Source organism: Muntiacus reevesi, chromosome 5 (assembly GCF_963930625.1).
Source record: "Muntiacus reevesi chromosome 5, mMunRee1.1, whole genome shotgun sequence".
NCBI lineage: Eukaryota > Metazoa > Chordata > Mammalia > Artiodactyla > Cervidae > Muntiacus > Muntiacus reevesi.
This window is the reverse complement of record NC_089253.1, coordinates 86,161,296-86,178,604: the sequence shown is the minus strand read 5'-3', so window position 1 is coordinate 86,178,604 and position 17,309 is coordinate 86,161,296. Positions and strand designations below refer to the sequence as shown.

Genomic DNA, 17,309 nt, shown 5'->3' with positions numbered 1-17,309 from the left:
CTAAAAGGGCAAGGAATCATAGGTCCCCTGGGCCATGTAAAGAGTCTGCAGAAAGAATTACAGCTTTCTAACACACTCACACACATCAACTGGAATACAAAGAATTTACTCAGGAAAACAGTGAGAAGTATATGAATTTAACAGTTACCGGATTTTGGGGGTAAGCCTTTCCATTCTGGACAGTGTTGTGGGAGAGGGATGGACGAGTGGGTGCACAGTATGATCACAATTACTTAACCTGAAGGAAATTTTCAACCAATCCCTTCTAATCGTTTGCCAATAAGAAGTCAAACTTTTTGTTTTACACCTTAATGGTATGCCCACATTTAAAAATTTTATACAAGCTCCTACAGAAACTTTAACTAGACCAATTCAGGCCAAAAGTCACTAAATAAAGTTAGTCTAGACGGAAAAATCTATGAAAACCATATGTCTTTTAGGCATCTGTCTTACAAAAAACTGCCATCATCTTGGAGAAATAGTTCACAAAATATGCTTTTAGGAAAACACTGCTGTAATGACCATGGGAGCTGGGCTCAAGAAGACGGCTGGAGAGATAAAGTAGAATGTTTACAAATGAGAGGCTCTCATCTCTACATGTATCTGTCTGTAACCATCACTGAGAGGATGGGCAAAGGCAGATGTAATTTATATTTCCACTCTTCTAGAAGGGATCAAAAAAATTTACAGTTTTGTTCCTCCACACTCCCACGGAATGTTAGACTAAAGGATCTCAAAGCATCTCTGTTCTCACTCACAGAAAACTGTTTTGAATAATCTTGTACGTGGATGGGGCCAAAAAACCAGAACATTTTCTTCTGATTATTACCTCATCCGGCGGGCCTGCCAAACACAGTTAGAAGGCAGGTGTCTGACAGAAGTAACCAACGGAAGACTGTCCTATATAACTGGGTGTAGGGCCTAACTTAGAGACAAAGGGGATGAGAAGGATGGGGGTACAAAGCAGGAATGCAATGAGAATGCAGTAAAGACAAAAAAAAAAAAAGTCCTAAAACCTCGCCTTTTTGCTTTAACTTTGCTTTCTGGACTGGAGACAGTGATCAGCACTACCTTCGTTATTCTAGCTCCATATTTTTGTATCTCAAAATGCACTTTAATAAGGGGTATGAAATCCACAGACAAAAATGTAAAAGTTAACTTTAATGATAAAAATAACAACATATTGACAGAAACCTGAACAGTCTACAGAGACTGGGAAAGTATTTGTAAGTTGCAAAGATTCCCTGTGACCCTCAAGAATATTTTGCTGAGACTTCTTGCTCTACACGGAAGGGAACAAGCACAGTAACAATGGTTATTGGTATGAATGCCCCATGTGCTGTTCATTCACAGACTGAATAAACACTATATATCAAATGGAAAGGGTCCTGGGTTGAAGGAGGCGAGTATAGTAAAAAAAGAGGGAAATCTACAAGATGTCATCAATCACACACTGAAGTTTTAAGCAAAAGCGAGAAACGTGATTTCAACATGTTTATTCAAAGATACGGTGCTTCAAAATGAATTTCCAAATTCTTATTAGTTTTAGAGTATTAAGATGGTAATGGGGTAGTTTAGAGTGTTTGAAATATTAAAACAAATCAAGCAATCATATCAACAACCCTCATTATAGATCCCTAAACTGAACTGGAGAGCATTTAAGTAGGTTAATCAAAGTCCACTGATGAATTGCAGGGATTTTTATGGTCCATTAATTTCAGTCCTGAGAGTTCTGATACTACTCCTATTACAGCTGAAACTGTAACTTTTCTTTCTTTCAAAGGATATGTACAGCATGGATTTATTGTGACTTTAGACCCAGTTACGTGGAGGGAAATTACTGCAGTGGTTTCTCTAGTTAACACATTTACTAATGTTTCCTTAATTTTCCACCCCAAGAGGCAATAATTAAGGTAGCATTGGCCTCACATGAAGTTTTATTATTTTAGTTATCAAAATACTTTCCAATACTGTTAAGAAGTAAAAAGAAATTCTAGTTCTTTTAGAAATAAGTAGACGTTTTCCTCATTTTTATAGCTTCACTCCATGAATGGTGGTCTAAAAGGCAAAGCAGAGTGCAGACTTTCTGGCGAAAACACTTGAGCACGAGACTAGGAGGAGATTTATTTGAGGGAAAAACTGCATTCACTCTTAAAATTGGCTTCAAAAGCAATCCTAATATAAAGTTTAAAAATGCACATGGTACAGAATATACCTTCCATAATCATCCATTTCCAAGTGGAATAATTCCATTTTAGATTCTCTGGGCTGCAAAATATCTTTAAAACAGGCTTTCCCATCTCCTTTTATCATAAAAAGTCTCATGCTAGACGAATGTAAAATATACTGAAATGTAGATAAAGCTGCTCATGAAAATCTGAAACCTAATACAGGTATCTGTTTACATGATGGAGGCAACTGGCATATTTGATTGTAAAATAAGATTATTTTCCAAATCATATTCAGAGCCACCTGAGGTCTCCTTTCTCTTGGGTTTCAAAATTGCCATTGACACTTGGGGATTCACTTGTGGTGATATATCTAGCTGGTGGTTATCTAGTCTTTCCCTTATTCTTTTCTAAAAAACAAAACAAAAACAGAAAAAGGATAAAGTTTACTTCTAAATTTTATATTAACTTACACATTTACTGGGTTGGGTTCTCATAACAGCATCAAGAATAGTATTATCCCGTTTTTCAGTGTTTAATCCCAACGGGGGAAAATGCTGACTTTATGAAGTCTTCATGTGTCTGAGCAATTAAAATCAAGAAGGCCTGGCCTTGTCATTGACCTTGAGCAACTGAGAATTTTGCCATTTACCATTTTGATTAAGCATCTTTCCCTCTGGTCCTTGGATGGAATGAGTTCTTGCTACAATTCATGTGAGCTGATAATTTTGGCTGGAAAACAGGAGTGGACAGTTCCTGGTGTTTATGGGAATGGTTAAAAAATAATTTCAGAAATTAGAGCACTCGTTGTTTGTGGATTTGCCTACCGTGTGGCTCTGATGCCTGAAAAATAGCCAGAAAGAAAAGAAAGTATTATGCCATGATGAGCCTGCCTGTGGCTTTCGACACTGCCCTCTGTAGGAATTCTATTTCTGGTCAAAGTTGCCACATGAGCTTAAACTTCATCTAAATACTGGTAATGTGGCATCAGTAGACAGGCAGATTCTTAACAAACCCAGGGCCTTTCCAACACGCCCCCCACCCCCCACCTCCTCTCCTACATTTAAAAATACTAGCCAGACTAAAAGTGTAATATTCTTTTGGCAATAGCATTAAGTAAGCCAGATGGATTTCATTTGGCAACTAAAGGGTGTAAATATGTGTTTAGATTCAGAGGTTCCCCTAGACAATGGTTACAAGATGTTGGCTACAGTAAGCTCAGGGTTTCAACGTCCGGCATTTAAAAATTCTATTTAAGCAGTAATAAAAAATTATGACAAGTAGACAACAGACATCAAACCCTCAGTTAAATTTTCAGTTCCTCTCTCATACAACTGGAGGTAGGCATATAATGCATATTCTGAGTGAAAAATGCAGCATTTACATTTTCATGTTTAAATTCCTGGCTATTTATTGGCTGAAGGGGCTCTAGTAAGTTAAATTTCACTTCTGATTTTTTCCTTGTAACTGATAAATCAGAGGGAGGAAGAAGCGTCCAGCAGCTCATTCTTGGAGCTGGCTGCTTACAGAAAATTTAGAGGTGAAAGAGCCATGGATCATCTCTGAAGTCATTGAAAAACATGCCATCTGATCGTAACTGCCTGAAAATGAAAAATCATTCCCCGTAAAACCGTTCTTTTCTTACAGTGATGGAGACAAAAGAGGGCAGTGATGAAACAGAAGTACTAGCTTGCGTGAGTCTACAAGACTGTGGGTCTGCTTACACTGGGTAGAATTGTTTTCTTTTCTTTCAGCTGACATCAACTTGCATGTAGGAACATTCAGCAGATTCCAGCTGGTGACAGTTGGCTGCTGACTGGCTACAGGACGAATGATAACTATTGACTGTGCGGTTTTCACTGGACAGGGTCTCTTGTGCCAGACTCTGGTCCTGGCTGTTTTCCTCGATCAGGTGAAACTAGGGGCGGATGGGCTGCCCTGAAACTCAGAAAGGCTTTCCCTTTATTGTTGAAGCTTAGCAATGTAGAGCCCCAAACAAGAACAATAACAGAGCTATTTGCTATTATTTGTTGAGGGACCTAGAAGAAGTTGTTTGGTTAACTCAGTGCCAGTTACCATGGGGCTGAGATTGTTATATTTATTGCCCTGCTTTTTTGTACTGTCTCATGTAGATCCTTTCTTATTTTCCTTTTTCTTGTACCCTCCTGCAATATCAGTTGTTTGAAAAAGTAAGGTAAGGAGCACATTTAAAACTTAAAGCAAACTGAAATCTACCTTGACACAGCTGTAAAGCTCCCACATTCCTGAGCCTGGCCTAAACAGACCGCCAGTCAGTCTGGACTGTGATGCGATGGAGATGTTTGTGTAAAGTAACTCAAGTTTGCTAGACCCAAGAAGGAAACCACCAGACTAATTTACTTCCACTCGAACTAGAATGAAACCAAGACCCTGAAGAAAGAAAACCTTTGACATTAACCATTGATCCACTTTAGTGAATTATTATGTTACAACCAGAATCACTGTGGTATTTGAATGATTTTGATGAAATATTTAATAGAGAGGCTCAAATAAAATTAAAGACATTTTCCTTAGTGAACATTTTGTGGCCAAATTCCTATGTTCATGAAAATATATTAAGCGTCATGACAACTCATGGTAAACCTACAACAAGTTATTAATTACATTTGGGGTTTCAGTAACAAATTCTGTGACATAGTAGCCTCATGATATGCCTCAAATATTAAGAATCAGAAAGAACACCTTGAAGTTGTTTCTAGTCTCAGCAATTATACTTTGTAAAAATCCTTGCTTGACTTTTAAATCCAGTTGCTAAATATAAAAACTGTTCCTGAAAAATCAGAACACCTAATCATAAATTTATCTGTTTTGTTCTTTAAAGGAGAAAGATGGTGAGGAAAATAAAAAGTTCATGGCTGAAATCAGAAATCACAAGATGAATTCATCATTCGTCCAAAGACACTCAGCTGCTAAAAGAGCTCATGCTTTATAGAGGGCTGTTGAGGAGGGAGTAAGTCAGGATGTTTCCAGAACATGATTGCTGAGGAGTCAGACACAGGCTAGTCCCACAAGTTGCTTAACTGTCCGTGAACCCTGAGCCCACGACTTCAAGGCTCGGCAGCTTCATCCTTCATGGCACCAAACCTTGATATTAGGGATGCAAAGACACACTCATAAGAATCACAGGCTTTCTCTTATTCAAAATTTGGGGGATTGGCTAAAAACAAAATAAAACAGGGGAGCCTTATCCCTAGGCAAAAAGGATTCTGTGTTACCTGTCAGCTAAATCAATGCATAAAATATGTATGCATAAAAGAGATACGGTACAGAAGACATCAAGGTCAACCATTTAAAACAAGATTAAAGGGAATAAAGGGCTTTTACCTCTGTAAAGAAAAGAACAGGCATGCATGGACTGTCTCTTCACATAAAGAACTGATGTATCTTTTGCTATGGTTAGTTGAACTGTGAAGTGCTGAGAATGTGGGGCTGTGAGAAGACTCTCAAGGTGCTCCATATAAAGTCAGGGAAACTAAGTCATGGAAGGAGTGCAAGTAGGAAGCCCTGGGGTAAGCTTAATGCTATTCCAGGGCTGTCCCCGCAAGGCAGGGACCCCAATATCACCATGGACCTCCCCAGAGACTCATTCCGTGCAGCACTCTTGATATCCATGCTGTGTTTCTGTCATGTGAATGAACTGGAGTAAAAGCTAACCCTTTCCTCTGATTCACTTGTGTCATTTTTAAAAGACACCATCAGACTCGGAGACAGAGGGTGGTTAAAAGAAAGGACTTCTATTTTTAAAAAAAGTTTTTTGGCTTTTTTTTTTAAATAGAAGACTGGGTGATGATGTAAGTGAAGTCTGCTTGTCCTTGGATAGAGACCCTTCCTCCCACCCTTATCCCCTTTTGACCGTTGCAAAATAGCTTAGTCCAAGGAAAGGGGAGAAGACAAATGAATAAAATAATGCCAGAGTCACCGTTGCCAGGAAAAACACACTCTGATTCAGCTAATTTGTTCTGTTAATGTCAAAGGCTGTGATTCCCAATTAGCTAATTTTAAGAAGCTCTAACTGAAAATAGCTATATCAGCCCTAAAGTTAGTGTTTGGTCAAACATTAGGATCTTCAAGTAAGAGAATAGGGCCCCTAAAGAGGTACTGAAGTCTGTTTAAGAATATCTTGCTAAACAAGGACATGACTAAATGGAGTTTCCCAACTGGGTTTCGGCCCCTGCAGAGAAGCTGATGGAGGTGACAGAGGAGGGGGACACACCAAACCTTCTGGCAATAGAAAATGTTCCCCAAGTCAGATTTGTGTAGAGTCAACTTTCTAATGGCAGAATCATCCCTGTTGGTGAGCCTCTTTGGGACAGAAATGCTTCCCTAGTTCAGAAGGAATTAATTAAAGCAGGCATGTAGTTTGCAATATTTCTAGCTCCCTCAGTGAAAGGCTCCATGCACATAAACCAGAACAGCTTGAGCAGCTGAGAAAACCTGGGTCAAAAATGACTCCACCAGCCTCTCTCCTTCCTCATCCTTTACATTGGAATGGAAAGATACAATAATAATCACTTTAAAAAAACACACACACCCAGAACACTCATGGTTTCTGTACAACTGTAAGCACTTTCATTATGTCTGAACAGGGTCATAACAAATATATGCTCTTAAAAGTGAAGATCACAATCTGCTAATGAAATTGTGAATTATCTAGAAGAAAACTATGCACGGGCACACAATGAATAGCAGAATCTTTTGCTGCTAAAAGTTCAGTTTTTGCCTTTGTAATATTAAAGCCCAACAGGGAGCTGGTGAGATACCCCTTGTACTGTCTTGTCATATTATGAGTTTCTGGTTTCAGATAAAAGGGGAGAAAGGGCCCTTAAGAAAGCAAAGGACTGGGGAAAAAAATTAAATTTCCTTCTCGGAAAGCTAAGGGTTGGTTTTCTGAAGGTGATGGATAATGGCATTTCAAGTTTTTTTAGATTTTAATAGAGAAAATGGAGGCAAGTCATGGAGGGAAAAGAGAATACATAAATAAATAGAACAAGGTGAAGTTTCCACAAGAATTCCCTCAACTTTTTCTTTCTTTCTTTCTATCTCTGTCTCTCTTTCCTCTCCTCTCTCTTTTTTTGAAATCTTAAACCTCATTTCTGGCTTGCATTTGGTAGGATTCCTGCTCTGGCTTTTATTAAAAACAGACTTTATGTGGTCAGAACTCTCCATCTAAAGCTAAACTTTAATAGGCATAAGGATCCTGACAGAGTCTTTCTTGCTTTCTCTCAGGTGACCACCCCCCTGCCCCTCCAGGGATTTCCCTCCCAAAGCGCAGAACTGGCGCTGAAACTCGAAGGCTCAGCAGAAAACAACCAACTTTCCTCTTTTACTCAGAACTCTCATTTCTGTTTTACATTTGAGACTCTTTGCAAGGCCAGATCAAATTAAGTCTGGCTCTAACTTGAGAATACTCTAAAAATTTTGAGTAACACAACTGTTGTCCTATAAATTCCCGAGTGCAGACGACTGAAACTTGGAGGCTTCCCTCTCCAGCTCAGGCTCCGGAGGCTGATTCCTGCCGGCTACCCTCTGTGAGCAAGCTCAGAAATACCAAGGGCAACTCCACCTGGCTTCACAAATCAATTTAGCATTCAGCAGTATCTCTGAAGGGTATTGGCAAGCCAGCTTATCTGAAACCAAGAGGTGAAGCAGCCAAGCGAGCAGGCAAAGACATGCACTTTCATTCCTGAAAACAGGCATCCCCAAGTTACTCTGGTTCCTTCTTATAGCTAAACAGACAAAATAGCCGTCTTCAAGGCTCCTGTGTGGGACTCTAACAGCCCTCCCCCAATGGCTTCCATACGTTCTTGGCACAATGGCAGACCTTTTCCCAGTCAATTTTAAGTTTCCTAAAACAATAATTTAATTTTGCTTATAAGTGAGGCTCAGTGCTGACCTTTATACTTGATTACATGGAAGGGACAGTCTTTTGAATGCTGCAGTACAGAAGTTCTCAAGGGGCGGGAGATTAACTCCCCCAAACTAGTGACAATGTCTGGAAACATTTTCAGCGGTCACAACTTGGTGAGTGCAACTGACATCCAGTGGGTAGAGGCCAGGATGCTGTTAAATGTCCTAAAATGCACAGCACGGCCCGCACAATAAACGCGTCAGTAGCGCTGAGGTGGAGAAACCCTGACATTGTGGTTAGGAGACTCGGCTCTGGAGTCAGACTGCTCAGTGTTGAAGCCCAGCTCTGTTAGGGCCAGGTTGAGTGCCTTGGGCAAACAGCTTAACCTCTTCATCTAGTTTGTACAATGGACAATCACCTAACTCGTGGGGTTATTGTGAGCATTAAACAAACATGTACGTGCAGAGCTCTCAGGACAGCGCCTAGCACACGTTGTGGGGGTGGTGGTTTAGTCACTAGGTCGTGTCTGACTCTTTTGTGACCCTATGGACTGTAACTCACTGGGCCCCTCCATCCATGGGATTTCCCAGGCAAGAATACTTGAGTGGGTTGCCATTTCCTTCTCCAGTGGGTCTTCTCAACCCAGGGATCAAACCGGGGTCTCCTGCATTGTAGGCATATTCTTTACTGACTGAACCATCAAAGTCAGATATGACTAGAGTGAGCATACACGCACGCAAAGCAAACATTGAGAGCTCAATAAACATTATCACTTTTATTATTATTACTAGAATTTAGCTCAGTTCCAAGTAAATTATAAATCAAATCTACTGAGGTTAGAGGGAAAAAAAACTGACTTAAGAGTACATATATCCTCTCTGATGGGGACCACAATGGTGATGGCAATTACAATTACCGGAATTTACAGTCTCTTTCAAATACCCCATCTCATATGATTTGGGCAACAACCTTACTGGGTCTTTATTTCACAGACGAGGAACTCGTGGCTCAGTCTGAGCTGCCCAAGACCTGTGGCAAATCAAATCTGATTTCACATTCCCTTCTATTCCTCTACACCTCCCTTTGTTTAGTGGTTTAAGACGCCCCTTCTCCTCTGCATTACGCCCAACAGCCCTGAAGATTGAAATAAATGTAAGCACTGTAATCAGAGGGTGAAGTGACTCAGACTTCATGGGTGGGCAGAAATCACTTCTCTTTTGACAGTACATGCACAGTAAGGTTTTCCTTCATGGAATATACAAATATTTTAATCCTCTGACTTGAACTTCTAAAAAATTAGCTTTCTCTATAGGCTATTTTCTTTCCTTTTTAAATTTCTGATGTTGGAAAAAAACCCTAATTCCCTCTATTTTCAAAATCTCTAATTAATATATTGACTGTAAATGTATGAAGGTGAGACTATAGTTTCAAATATATGTGGTATACATGTTTCAAGTTTCACTTATTTATTAGCTATTTTGTTTCACAATTAAGCCTGAAAATCTGCTTATAAATGCCAAAATGTATTATTCAAATATACAATGTTCTGTCTTATTTATTGTCAGTGACTGTACACAGTAGTCATATGTCTGTGTTAAAATAAAAAACAATTGCAGATGGGTCAGCCAGATCTTTGCTCAGCCTACATTAAATTTAGTAACATTGGGTTTAAGGGTCAAAGTTTGGAGGGCAGATGGATAATATTCCTTGAAGTCAGTGGTTTTATAGAATTCCTCTGGTAATAGAAGAGGCTAGGCTTTAGCTTGTGATGCTCTGGTGACCTAGGGAGCACACAGCTTGCAGCAAACCAGCCACTGGCTCTTTCACTTCAAAGCTCTCTGTCAAATTCTACAAACAGCCGTCAAAATGTCATTCATCTGGACCTAAGTTTCTGGGGTTCATTTAGTTTGTGCCAGTAGAGAAAGGAGAGTGTAGTCCATATATTGGTTTCTAAATGGAGTCATGGGCTCAGCAATCTTCCTATGATTCCCCTCAGGGGGGAGGGGGTACCACAAACGTGTATGACAGTATCTTTGCCATTTTCTTTTCCAAATCAATTTTGTCTGTCATGCTATGAGAAGAGAACCCATGAGCATCCCGCTCCCGAACCCCCTACTTCAGCTGCGTGCAGAACACTCACCTCGGGACGCTGGGAGGGGCCCTGGTGGGCCGAGATGGAACCTGCGGAGGCGCCCCGAACGAGTCACTGCTGTTGGGGAAAGGAGGTAATGGGCCGGGCCGGAATGGTACTGGCGGCGCCCCTGAGTGGGGTCCCGGGGAGGGGATGGCGGGTGCGGGTCCCCGGCCGGACGTGGGTCGCGGGAGGGGTGCACTCAGCGTCGGCCTCCTCTGGGTGGTGGGGCTTGGAGGGGGGGACCTGGGGACAGAGAGAGACAGCAGTTTGCCCATCCTCCTTTCCATCAGAAAGTGAAGTGAAGTCACTCAGTTGTGTCTGACTCTTTGCGACCCCGTGGACTGTATGTAGCCCACCAGGCTCCTCCGTCCATGGGATTCTCCAGGCAAGAATACTGGAGTGGGTTGCCATTTCCTTCTCCATCAGAAGTCATCCTTAAAAAATGTTATAATTGACTACGTTTAAAAAAGTATTGTCTGATTAACTCAGATACACATTAGGGATATTATAAAAGGGTAAAAGGTGAAAGGAAGTTTCCTTCCCCACCCCTTCCTCTGTGGAGACAACCAGTATCTTTCCCTGGGTATCCTTTTTATCTATAGTCTATAATATCTTCTCTCTCTCATATATATATATATGTGTGTGCATAAATTGCTTTTTTGTACACAACGTTCTACAACTTAAATTTTTTTTAAGTTTCACATTAACTGGACTGTCTTTTCACTTCAGTACTTATTCTTTTTAATGGCTATATAACATGTCATTGTCCAGGTATTTTGTGCTTGTTTTTTTTTTTTTTTTTTTTAAATATTATTTTATTAGTTGGAGGCCAATCACTTTACAACATTTCAGTGGGTTTTGTCATACATTGACATGAATCAGCCATATAGTTACACGTATTCCCCATCCCGATCCCCCCTCCCACCTCCCTCCCCACCCTACTCCTCAGGGTCCTCCCAGTGCACCAGGCCCGAGCACCTGACTCATGTATCCCACCTGGGCTGGTGGTCCGTTTCACCATAGATAATATACATGCTGTTCTTTCAAAACATCCCACCCTCACGTTCTCCCCCAGAGTTCGAAAGTCTGTTCTGTACTTCTGTGTCTCTTTTTCTGTTTTGCATATAGGGTTATCACCACCATCTATCTAAATTCCGTATATATGTGTTAGTATACTGTAATGTTCTTTATCTTTCTGGCTTACTTCACTCTGTATAATGGGCTCCAGTTTCATCCATCTCATTAGAACTGATTCAAATGAATTCTTTTTAACGGCTGAGTAATATTCCATGGTGTATATGTACCACAGCTTCCTTATCCATTCATCTGCTGATGGGCATCTGGGTTGCTTCCATGTCCTGGCTATCATAAACAGTGCTGCAATGAACATTGGGGTGCACGTGTCTCTTTCAGATCTGGATTCCTCAGTGTGTATGCCTAGAAGTGGTATTGCTGGGTCATATGGCAGTTCTATTTCCAGTTTTTTAAGAAATCTCCACACAGTTTTCCATAGTGGCTGTACTAGTTTGCATTCCCACCAACAGTGTAAGAGGGTTCCCTTTTCTCCACACCCTCTCCAGCATTTATTGCTTGTGTGCTTGTTTTTGAAAGGAGCTGAGACTATCTGACTCTCTCTCTCCCTCCTGAACTTAAATATTCCTTTTCCTCTTTTTGCTTTAGGTACATATTGGTTTAGGGAACCACATTCGGAAAACAACTCTGGACCAGCTGGGAGGCCTCTGGCACTGGGGGCACTATCTTCCTACCTGCGGGAATGCTGGATCCAGGAGTCGTCCACGGGTGGTGGCGCGGGTGTGAATGTCGTGGCTGTGTTGATATCACCGATGACCACGAGGGCTTCTTTAAGGGCCTGGTACATTCGAAGCATCTCGTCCCGGCGCTGAGCCTGCTCCGCAGATTCCTCCATCAGGGTATTTTGGTCCTCTGAAGAATATAACTGTGCTAGGAGCTCGGAATTTATGAAATCTTTAACCTGTCGAGTCATCGCAGAAAAGTGAAAAATGGAAATGAATGAGTGACTGAATGATAAACTGGTTCAGAGCCTGTGGACAAAGTCCACAAAAGTACACTCTGGGAAAGGGGACATATCATGCATGTTTACTTTTCTTTCTTCATTAGTCTCCCAATGCCAGTAACAGTTTTCCCTCTCTGACTTATGGCTGTTGATACTAAAGAAAAACAGGTAGTTGAAAAGAGGGCCAAACCTCGCCATCGTCAGAACAAGGCCTATTGGTTGTACAAGCATTTCTGCAATGTTGTCTGTGGCTGCTTGGTTTATAGACAAGGGAAAGTACCAGGAGGTAAGTGGTGGTATTTTCAGTAGGAAACAATGATGTAGGGAAACTTAGGTAATAACACAAGCTATGTATTCCTTGGTATTTCAGCCCTTTACCGATCTTTTACCAAAAATCACTGGAATACTATTAAGACCCCAGGTTTCCATGTTGTCTCAAAAGTGGAATTAGTACTAGTAAGTGAATATTTATTAAATATAGAATCATATATAATTATTCAAGTTCCTTTACAAAATAATGATACATTCTCTGGTTTCCAGAGCTTAACAGTGATGAAGACTGACATAAGGTTCCATAGTTACGCTTATATGACATAAAGTTCCATATAAGAAAACAAATTAAAATATGAACAATTCATGTGAGTCTTTGGGGAGGGGCATTTTGTGTCAGGATGAGAATGGAAAGGATGCATTGTCACACAGCCTTGAGGGAGAGAGAATCAATAACTGCATTTCATCAAGTCTAAGACACCCCTGATTTTGAGACACACCACTCTTTTACGTGTCACTAAGAAAGGAAAACCACCATCAGCTAAACTACAACAGAATGCCAAGGTATCACTGAGTGTCACATGCATCTTCGTGTCAGAAATGTTAAATGTGGAAAAAAGTGAATGTGAGAATCAATGAAATCCAGTGTGTCTTCACAAGTTATCTGATTTAATTCTCACTGCATATGTATGAAGCAAGTATTATCCCAATTTTACAGATGCAGGAACTGAATGAAGCTCAGAAAGGTTAAGTAACTTGCCCAAAGTCACACAACATTAAATTGAACCCCACATCTTCGGACTTGTCTAGTGCTCTTTCCATGACCCCCTTGCCTCACTTTGAGTGACTAGAAAAGATAAGTTACATTTAAGCATCATGATTATAGTGTGGTACACAAGTATGCCACTCAAGCCTAGAAAAATAAACCAACTTGGATTTTTCAGTGCCTCTGTTAAGAGAAAGTTAACACTAATCTAGAGTCACTGGATCTAAGAAAGGCCAAAAGCAAGTATATTTAATTGTTATAAATTCAAGCAGACAACAGAACACCTGTTGGATGCTCAAGATTCCTCGATTGTAGTTAAATTTGTTACTCAGAAATGACAAGTTTCTAACGTAACTTCACTATATAACTTTCACTATTTTTTAAAGGTATCAAACCATGTAAATAATTCTACTAATCAGAGAATTCAGCTAAATCACAGCTCTGTTGTGAAATAAATAAAAATTGTTCTCTGTACATATTCTGTAAACCAGGAGTGATTTAAAGGTAGAAGCAATCTAATACATAAGATGTATCCAGGCAACTGTCTGGTGGAAGGGGAAGTTTATGTGTGATAGCTATAGAAGGTAAATTTGGCCAGGTAACCCTGGGGCCAGATGTGAAGGTCTTGAAAGCCAAGGAAAAGTATTTGAACTTTATCCACTTGGCAATGGGGAGCCATGGAAGGCTTTTAAAGCAAGTAAGTGAAATAATAAAAGAGAGTTTTAGGAAAGTCAGTCTGGCTGTGATTGGAAAAGAATTTGCAAGAGTGGTAGTAGAGATAAAGAATTCTGTCAGAAGACCACTGCAGATTTATGGAATGATAAGGGTTTAATTTAGCAAGGTTGCTGTGGAAAAGAAAATATGGGCACAGATAAATGATATTATAAAGGAAAACTCAGCTGGATCTGGTGCTGTTTGGATATGAGGGGCAAGGAAGAAAGGAACAAAGACCCTTCAAGCATTGAAGTTTGGGTGACTGGAAGTCAAGGAAAGTCAGGTTTAGAGAAAAGACAGTAAATTGGGCTTAAGAACTGTTCTCCTCCTTGAAGATTTATTTACTGCTAAACACACTTGTAGGTACCCAAGGAGTCATGCACATTTGCACAAATCTTCCACTGTGAGGTGTGTAAGTACTTGGAGAGATGGTGCGACTCCAAACTCAAAACCAGACAAGTTTCCTGGCATTGACCATCAGTTGGGTTAAGCTCTTTTGAAGCTTTACATCTTCCTGGAGTATCACTTAGAATCTATTAAACACAATTTAAAAGAAGGCCCTTCCAAGAATAGATTTAAAGCAGATCTGAATTAAGAAGCAACTGTCAAACAAACCACGAAATAAAATAATAAGAGCCTGCTCCGGCATTTTGATCAAAGATCTGCCTTGAATCAACTCTTCCATGTCAAAATGTTACACGTTAAAACCTGCCTACTATCCAATAGATTTGGCAATGTCCTGAAATAATATGAATGATTTTAGCATAAGAGAAAGTGGCAATATAGCACAGTGGTTAAGGGCATACTCTTTGGAATGAGACAGCTCAAAATTTGAGTCCTACAGGACTTCCCTGCTGGTCCAGTGGTTAAGACTCCATGTTTCCAGTATAGGGGTACAGGTTCAATCACTGGTTGGGGAACTAAAATCCCACAAGCCACGTGTCACAGTCCAAAAATGAATTTGAGTCCTAGCTCTAACATTTATAGTCCTTGGACAAAAAACTTAACCTTTTTGAGTTTCAGATTCCTGATCTGCAAAATGAGGTTAAGGGTAGGAGCTGCCTCAAGAGTTGGTATAAGAAAAAAAACAGTTGGTGCAAGGATTCAGTGAAACAGTGAATATATATTGCCTAGCATGATGCCAGAGCTTCCCTGGTGACCCAGATGGTAAAGAATCTGCTTGCAATGAGGGAAACCTGGGTTCGATCCCTTGGTCGGGAAGATCCCCTGGAGAAGGGAATGGCTACCCACTCAAGTATTCTTGCCTGGAGAATTCCATGGACAGAGGAGCCTGGTAGGCTTGATGCCTAGCACTTAGGCAGTGCTCCATCAACAAAAGCTATTCTTTTTATAGTATAAAGTCTAAATTGAGATTCGGTATGTAAAGGTAGGCAGCTAGGGCAATAGTGCCAGCATCAAGTGACATAGTTCATGTAGAGCAAAGTTAACATTTATTTTGCATGTAAGAAAATTTGAAACTCTTCTCCTCCTGCTAGCCTCACTTTGTAATGCTACAACTGGAACAAAGGTAGGGGGGACTTTGGGGAGTTTCCAGATACTTCAGGGACTTTCTGAGCAGTTTGCATGTCAATGGTACAAATATTTAAATCAAGGATTCTGCACAATTGGAGGCCAAGTGGATCCCTTTTAGATAATAGCATTGAGAAAATACCTCACAGAACATGACCTAAACTAATTATACTTGGATGTGAGATTTCAAAGAATCTTTATGCCTTTAATTATAACACCTTATAACCTATACATCTTTGTGAGGTTCACCAAAAAATTCTCACGCACAAAGCCTCATTCCAGTTCAAACTCCACAGGCTAGATAAACAGGCATTACTGCACCATGTCGTTCTGCTCAGTGTAAAGGAATGTGAGGTCATTAAAAATGTTCCACATGTTTTCCTCTCTTTCTGACTTTAACCCTTCTCTAGCAACCTGCAGTATTTCTGAATCTTTAACTTTCTTCTTTGTCTTTATTACTAAAACCATTTAAAGCCTTCACAAACAGAAGAGATACTTATAGAGTTTTCATACAGTTCAGTTACTAAGAAGACCATTTCCTTAAAACCTTTTTGTTTTGAGACAGGAGGGGCCACAGAATGGCGCAGTGATAAGTTTCATTCACATGAATACACCTATAAAAACTTAATTAAGAAGTTTAATTGTGTTAAGTTTTAGAGAGGGGCTTGGTTAGAATTTATAGATTCTCTGGGATCTCACAATTTTCTCATTTCTACTTGAGACTGCTTTCTGTTTCCCAGGGATTTCATTTTGGTAAAGACCAACCAAGTTTTCCTTCTTTGAAAAGGAATATCCTTTGACTCACAAAGGTTGAGCAAAGAAGATGGGCAGAAAAAAGTACATACTGTACAGTTCCAAAGTTCAAGTATAGGCAGAATTAATCTATGATGTAAGAAAGCAGGAGAGTTACCCTTGGTGGTGAGTGATGGTGGGGGGTGGAGGGGAGCAAAAGTGGGGCTTGTGAGGCTTCTGGGTCTTAGTTGGGATCTGTTTCTTGAGCAGGATACAGAATTCTTGACTGGTGGAAACAAATCAGTGCTCTGGTATTTAAGATGTTCTTTCCCTTCAAATAATGAATGTTTAAAATAACACTCTACTTTATACACATTAAAGTTACAGTAAGTTGTGAAACTAGGGCACGTGTTACTAATTTTCCACCAAAGGACCAATGGCCAAGGAGAGTGAATGTGGACCTCCAGGGGTCCAGGAGCACAGGCTCCAAGTGTGAAATGCCTCTAGGTTTCATATTTGGTTCTTAAAATGTTTCATAAAACTTTACATTCTATTTCGTATTAGCTGGGTTTGTTTGAAAATGAGGAACAATGTTTTAAATTACTTACTAGTTAAGATTCAAAACACTGTTTCTCATATTCAAACAAATCCTAATCAAATTTTCAAGTAAAATGAACCCTCTGGGAAGACAGCCTATGTATATGCTATGGGGATCAGAGCCCACCCCCCTAGTTTGAGAAGACTGACTTAGAATGTTCTGAACCTTGCCATATGCACTCTCTGGTGGTGGACTGGAGAGAATATCAGACCATGAATGAGAAGACGTGAAGGTAGATTTTAGTCATGATCCTGCCACCGCCAGCTGTGTGATCTTGGGCAAGTCACTCAGCCTCTTGGGGCCTCAACTTCTTCATTTGAAACTGGACAAAATCATGAGTACCCAAAAGGTGGCTGTTCTGTTGGTTCAAACACAGACTTAAGTGCCGCTTTGCCACTAACACTTTTCAAATAAAGCTGGATTCACTTTCTTGGTTCTCTGATCGAGAACTGCTGGTAGTGTGAGCTAGAAGAAG

General features: G+C 40.3%; 1 protein-coding gene across 5 annotated transcripts in view; it reads right to left on the bottom strand.

Annotated features, from left to right (window-relative positions):
• The window catches only part of DNM3 (dynamin 3), a 614,639-nt gene that overhangs the window by 19,470 nt on the left and 577,860 nt on the right, over positions 1–17,309 (bottom strand). For 4 of the 5 annotated variants that reach the window (XM_065935707.1, XM_065935708.1, XM_065935705.1 and 1 more), the window contains 2 exons: positions 11,956–12,182; positions 10,196–10,432 (listed from right to left, as the gene is read on the bottom strand). In XM_065935707.1, coding sequence (XP_065791779.1) covers positions 10,196–10,432; positions 11,956–12,182 — 464 coding nt within the window. Of the gene's footprint in view, positions 1–1,317; positions 5,292–10,195; positions 10,433–11,955; positions 12,183–17,309 lie in introns of those variants that run through there. The other variant, XM_065935709.1, reaches the window with a different exon arrangement.